This window comes from Python bivittatus, unplaced genomic scaffold (genome assembly GCF_059951505.1).
Source record: "Python bivittatus isolate LINGU-HERP-01145 unplaced genomic scaffold, Pbiv_v1 ctg000030_np1212, whole genome shotgun sequence".
Classification (NCBI taxonomy): Eukaryota; Metazoa; Chordata; class Lepidosauria; order Squamata; family Pythonidae; genus Python; species Python bivittatus.
In genome coordinates, this window is record NW_028277031.1 from 2,632,442 (window position 1) to 2,639,317 (window position 6,876).

Genomic DNA, 6,876 nt, shown 5'->3' on the forward strand with positions numbered 1-6,876 from the left:
TGGTTGAAGGTTAGCAAAAAGATATCCTGATGCAATGTTTCTCAACCTGATCTCCAAGGCCTCATATTCTATCATTCTATTCTTGGCCTGCAGAATTTGCTCAGGAATGTTTGGCGAGGGATTAGATCGAAAGACTTTTGAAAGGGCAAGGAAACATTTCTACTGTATCCAGTGTTCCTCTGTAGCCTTTTCCCCTACACTGCAGACCCATACTTGCTTCTTAATGGTGCCGTGTTTACCAGAGATTTGTTTAAGGAAGTTCTTAATCCAAGTACTCCACTAATGGAGTTCCTTTCTAGTTCAGTTAAGGTTGGTCTTGTTACATTTGATGTCAAGACCACCTAGTTTTTTGTTGACACTACCTCGCCACATTATAGTGATGCTGTCACTATTCTTACGGCATTCTTTCATGTCCAACGATACAGTTTTACATGGTTTGCTCTATAACCTGCCTTTAAGGCTCAAGTCTGATTGATGAACTTGCAGGCTGGCTGACTGCACAGGGTGTAGATTGTTTTCTGCAACTGTAATTAATGGGTTCCATTATTAATGAAGCATTGATGGGTAATGCTTGGAGGTGATAATCTGCAAACTGGTTCAATATCTTTTGCGAAGGTGCCTTTTTGACTCTGCCAAAGACAGAAGCAGACTTTTCCACACTACTGTAACTTCCAGAACTCCTGTGCATGGCAAGACCTCTGGGTTCAGAGGATAAAGCCAGGAAAAGGGAGCAATCTTTGCCATTTCTTGGCTTCTGAGGGACCAAGTCATTCTTCCTCCAGGACTTTCTTCTGTTGGACTGACGACCTGTGGCTCTAGCAAGGCCAGCCACCATGGATCATGGCGAGGATTGCTGGGAGTTGTAGTCCAGCAACTGGAAGATTAGGTTGTCCAGAGTTGAGCCAGAGAATCAAATTTCCAATTCATTTCCATTTCCATTTCCAATACATTTCCATTCTTTTTCTTTGCAAAACCAAAACTGCTGTCCTATCAAAACTTCCCAAAGATGGGCATTGCCATGAGAAGCAACTTTCAATTTCTCAGGGACGGGGTTCAAACCATCCCTGGGTTTGCTTTTTGTCAGTGTGCTGAAGTTGACCTCTTCTTTTTCTTTAGCAAAATTCCTACACTCCTTTCTTTCTCTCACTCACACACACGCAAGTGGCCCTAGTGGCTTTTGCATTACAGTGGGACTTGAACATCAGATTTCCCAAGGGGTACTGCAGGCACATCGCCATGGTAAGGGCTAGTGATTGTAAGTGGAATGCACCCCTGCCTTTTCTGCCTGGGATAAAGGGAGAATTGAGCACAAACTAAAATGCAACGCTCAGATTTGTCTCTCTGGGGAACATCCTGTCTCTTGTTGACCCAGGTGACAATTAATGTCTTAGCAGGACAGGTTATTTTGGGAAACGGATACATTGCCCTTAAACTGGGGAGAGTGAATAGATCATGAATTCCTTATGCTATGGATAACACTGTGTTATAACCACTAGTATATAATGGTTCAGGTGCAAAATGCCAAATTCTTCACATCACCAGCTCATTCATGCTGACTGATCCCAAAGAATTCTGAGTAGTTTAAATATTCTCAGTACAGATTTTCAGTGTCTTGCATCCGATACAGAGTGCTGCTGATTAATGTATGGCTAAAAGTTGCAAGGCTTAGGCAGTGCCTGAACAAATCTCACCCCTCAAGTTTTAACAATCGATAGAAACAGGCTTAATACATTGCAACCTGTGTCAATCTGATTCTTTCACCAAGTTTATTGAAGCACAGGGACAATTTGGCAAAACTATTTTTTGCAAGTCGCTCTCCTTCAGGTTAAGGCAATTCCTGGGGACTTGAGGGAGGCATCCACGCTTTCCTGCCAACAGTACAGAAGTGGTTTGCTACTGTCATCTTCTGGGATGTTTTCTTTCAAACCCAGTCTATCCTATTGCTTGGTATTCCTTGCAAGCTTCTTTTCAACTCAGTACATCAATCATCCTTGAATGATAAATATTATCTGACGTTAAGAGATAATATCCTGACTCCAAGGATTGTATGATACTGGGGAAATGTTTACTTTTTAAAAAATGGAGAGAAAAGCAAATGAATATTTACTTTTATTATTTGGTCAGCAGACATAAAATTCTGAGAAACACTTAAAATTGCATTCAAATAATTAAGGTTTTTGACCAACAAAAGGCACACTAAACATTTTTAAACAGAAATTTGATTTTTATTATCTTAGATGCAAAAAGTTAGACTTTTCCTTAATCAAAAATCCATTTGACTTTAGTAGTAGAGCTGTGTAGTGCTTGCCAAATCCTTGGCCACAGGGCATGGCTGTACTTTTAAATGCTTCTAAGGAAAGACGCTCTCTGACAAGGACCAGATGCCATTTCGTCACCAGCGTTTTTATTCCTCTGATGTAAGTTTCCAGATACTGAATCACAGTAAATAGAGGAAGAAAGGCAGACAGCTTGGTGCCTGCAGCTCTGTTCGTATCTGGAAGCATTCTGTTTATAAGTCAGTAACAAGTGGGTTTAACAGTGCATTATTTTTTTCTGAGAACATGGCAGCCATATACCCTACTAAGACCTTAGACCTGTTTTTTTAAAAAAGCGTGGGTGAGCATTTCTTCAGTGTGCTTTTCAGAGTTGCATGTGTATTCACTCTGAGTTAATTAATGGGACCTGCTTTGCTTGCGTAAATAAAACTGGATCTTAGCCCACCTCTGAAAAGTGAATGTAATGAAAATATTCATGTTAACACATCTTTTCCTAGTAAGATCTCCAAAAGCTATATATTTAATAGGTCATGAAAAGGATAGCCAACACAGAGATGAATTCATCAATCTATAACTATAGTTAACAAGGTTTGATAATTCACAGTTAACTTTTCTGTTAAATATTGTATGTTCAAGCCAAAGTCTCCCATATTCAGATAAAACAGGAAACTACATTCTTACAAACCAAACATTTCTTCTCAGAAGCAGCTGATGGTATATAAACAGTCATCGTTACCTCTAAACAGCCAATAGCTTCCCATATTTCTCTCTTTAATGCACAATATCTGAATGTCATTTGTGACCTTCCATGCTATGGTATAACATACAACTTGAAAGTTTTCTGTAGCTGTAAGGGAGAGTTTGTGCCCTTTCTTCATCTCTCTTCACTTCAAACTTCTGCTTTCCTCATAAGGCAACTGTTGACAGTTTATTGTAGTCAGCCTGGCTCAGGACATCATGCCACAATACATGATTCACCTTCAAGGCGGTATCTCAGAACACATTTATTTCCTACTTCCAGGTCATGAGACTTTGGACACAACAAAGTTCGGATAGGTAAAAAGAACACTTCCACTTGAAATGGAAACTCAGCAATTTCCCATTATGTAGAGCAAACATAACCTTCACAGACCCCCGTTCTTAAGAGCTGTGTATTTTGATATATAACATGATCCCCCCCCCTCATGATTTCCATGTGCTTACTTCATTAATCGAAAGTAATCTAATCTGGATTGTCCTCTTTTGCTAAGTCTGGCCAGAGAGAAAAATGGAAAGAAAATACCCATTGCTCACAGCTTAAAACAAGACCTTTTCCTACTGTGTATATGCTGCAGAAATGTAAGCAGGCATAGTTTTTTTAATAATTTATACTGTAGCACTTTTAAAAAAATAGAATTGAATATTCTAGATTTTAAGGAGAGGGGAAAAATCTGTTGAACACAAAGATGCAAGCAACAAAATGAAGGAAAATGATGTTAGGGTCAGAGGAAGGCTATAAATAGTTGCAGATGGAATATTACAGACTTCCAGGGACTAAGTCAGCACTGAGCTGAGTAAGCACAATGTCTTCATGTTCAGAATGGTTTCTTCAAGCATCGTCTAGATTTTTGAAGGCAGCATTTGCTGGTATTTGAAATAATTCAAGTGGTCAGGAGAACAGCACAATCAACAGGTAGAGGCTTCATATAAAAATTATTACAGAGATGCATTCAATACTCAGTTTTCAAAACCAGAAACAGAGAAACCCTTCTGCCTGTTTCCATCATGTCCATTAATGCAAATGCACAATTTTGTCTCTAGGAAAGATCTATAATAGCATTGATTTTGTGGTCTTTTGTTGATTTTTTTAATCAAGTTGGAAAAATATCCAGCAGATCTAATCACAGGATCCATCCTTCCATCCATCTCGCCATCGCTGGTCTACAAGAGAGCAGTCAAATTCAGGCTTCCCCAGCTTCTTATTTACCTCATTATGAATCCGGCAAAACCACTGCGTCAGATTACGTCTGTTGCTGGCATCGGGCTGATTTTTTCGTATTCTGTGTGTCAAAGGAAACCAAATCCAGTCAGATTCCGCTTTGCTTATTTTGCATTCCACCCCACTTCATTACAAAGTTCCTAGTTGGAAACAGACAGCTGTAACACCTGTGAAATGAGTTTACTCCCTATCATGGATTTCTTTCTACCATATGCAGGTATGTCTGCAACACTATTACAAACCCAAGGATACACTTTAATGTATTGGGGCAATACCAATAAACTGGGGAAATTTGTTATCTGGGTCTTGCACAGCTAGACTCAAGATTGGGGGCTACTGACATTAATTTGGGCTTAATGTAAATGTTTCTATGAAACAAAACATTAAGCACATGAGCAGTTTATTAGCTAAAAATAGGTAGTAGTGGCAGGCTCACCTTTTCTTCTTTATTTGATAGTTCACTGTCAAAGAGTAAGTACGGCATAATTATACAAAATAAAAAGACCTTATACAAGCCTGCTTAATTTACATAGTACAAACAAGTCACAGAAATAGTTTCTATGATGCTAAAGTTAAATCACCTCACAGCAGAAAATTAATTCCTTTAAGGCAAAGGACACATAAACATCAGGCATTCTAAAAACCTCCTCACCTATTTCTGAAATCTTCTCCACATTCATCACAAGGAAAAACTTTAGAAAATAATTGGATAAACTGTATCATTTCTTGCTGCTGGATTTTACTGGGCCGGTCAGGATAAAACGCTGCCATCGTGTGTAGAAATGACCATGAACTTCTTCCTAGTTCTTCTTTGTCTAGGGGGCAATCAGATCTTGATTCCTTGACACTTGTTTCCTAGTTGGAAGAACACAGTACTCATAAGTACAAGTGAGAGAAAGCAGAGAAATCGCCTATTACTGCATTATCGCATACACCTTATTACTGTATGCTTTTTAACTATGATTTGTTAAATAAGCCATAATTAGCTAGAAACGTACAACATCTTAAGCCTAATTTCACAATACAGCAGATTTTTGATGGAATGGGGACCTGCAGCAGGTTCTCAGAGAATGAAGTTCGCCAGGCAGGTTTAATTCCTCTTCCTTCTCCTCCTCTGCTTCAGGAAGCTCTACTGACAGTGCTGTATAGCACAGCTCCAGGAAGCGCCTATGTCCCCTTTTAAGAGTCCTCCAGAACAGATGCTTTCAAAAAGCCACAAAGGAAAGCTGATTCCCACAGCAGAGATGCCTGCAAGATTTCTCCGACCATGGAAACTGGCAGCGTGAGAGGTGCTTCCTTCCTGTGGCTCCAGTGACATGAGCTCCCCCAGAAAAGGACTAGAGCACATGGATGGGGTGGGGGTGCCTCTCTGCTTATATCACCCAGCAGAGAGGCATAAGGGGGAGAACCTGAAGTTATGAGACCCTACAAGCTGGGGGGAGGGGCGGCACTCGCCATGTCCGCGGGACAAAAGAGCACCTCAGAACCTTACTTATTTTCTTATGAGATTTCTGGTGTTCCCCAGTATACTGGCAGTGAGCGGGCCTGAGTTCCCTGGAGCAGGCCTCGGGGGTGCCCTCTGCCCGCCATCAGCGAGCCTCCTCGCACAGCCTTCAGTGCCAGTGGGCACGACCCCCCCGCCCCCACTCAGCCTCCGACCCAGCGGTGGGGAAAGTGAGCTTTACCCATGCCAGAGAGGGAAGGGGGCAGGAGGCGCCCCTTCCCCTTCAGCCCCAGCCGCCCGGCCACCCACTTCCGCACCGGGCCCGCCTGCTTCTTCTGCTCCCGCATCCAGCTCCGGAAGTCCGTACAGGCCCGGCAGGGCGGCTTCTTCCGCCTTTTCTCCTCCGACGGCGGCTCCTCCTCCGCGGGATGCTCGCTTGGAGAGCCCGGGAAGGGGAAGGGGAAAGCGGGAGCCGGCCGCCCCGCGCCGGGACTGGGCGCCGCCATCTTGCCCGCGCACAAGGCATGCTGGGCCGGAGGCGGCCCGCCCAGGCGGGGACCGCCGCCGTTGCCATGGCGACGGGGAAGCGGAGGTCGGATGCAGTTGCTGAGCATCCCCGACCCGACAGAGCCGAAGCTCCTCTCTGTGGCACGGCAGAAGGCCTGGACTGCCGTCCAGCCATCTTGGGGGAAGGCCGCGTAGGCTTTCTGAGAAAACAACGGGAAGGGAAGGCCTTGCTCAGAGGCAGGGCCTTCAGTGGCCCTGGCTTTAGAGCCCAACAGTGCTGGGAGTTGCCGGTTCAGGGAGCTATGAATTCTAAATTCCTCCAGGACCATGCCGAGTTTTTGGCACCCCGCTTGGAAGAGGATTCGGGGGAATTGGCAAGGTTCAGATCTAAGCATCTGTTCCTAACACGACGATGTGGAAGTGAAGAAACATGCATTGCAAGGTCATAGCACAAGCTCCGCCCTTTCATACGTGCTTCATGGTGTTGCACTCAAGTACAGAAGGAGCAGAGCTGGTATCACAAGGCCAGGAAGGCTGTTCCGTCACTTGCGGACTTCTATGGATTCAGAGGGCAGTGAGGATGAGCAGACTTTTGAAGACAGATTTAGGGAGATGAGGATGAGTAGCCTTGAGAGGGGTTGGGCAGGGCATGCCGGGTGAAGGATGCATTA

At 43.7% G+C, this 6,876-nt stretch overlaps 1 protein-coding gene across 1 annotated transcript; it reads right to left on the minus strand.

Annotated features, from left to right (window-relative positions):
• Positions 1 to 2,096: 2,096 nt before the first annotated feature.
• On the minus strand, positions 2,097 to 6,216 carry GFER (growth factor, augmenter of liver regeneration). Its single transcript, XM_088152508.1, has 3 exons — positions 6,016 to 6,216; positions 4,907 to 5,109; positions 2,097 to 4,315 (listed from the first exon to the last, which is right to left on the minus strand). The coding sequence occupies exons 1-3, from the start codon at positions 6,202 to 6,204 to the stop codon at positions 4,153 to 4,155; spliced, it is 555 nt and encodes a 184-aa protein (XP_088008634.1). The 5' UTR covers positions 6,205 to 6,216; the 3' UTR covers positions 2,097 to 4,152.
• Between the last annotated feature and the right edge of the window lie 660 nt (positions 6,217 to 6,876).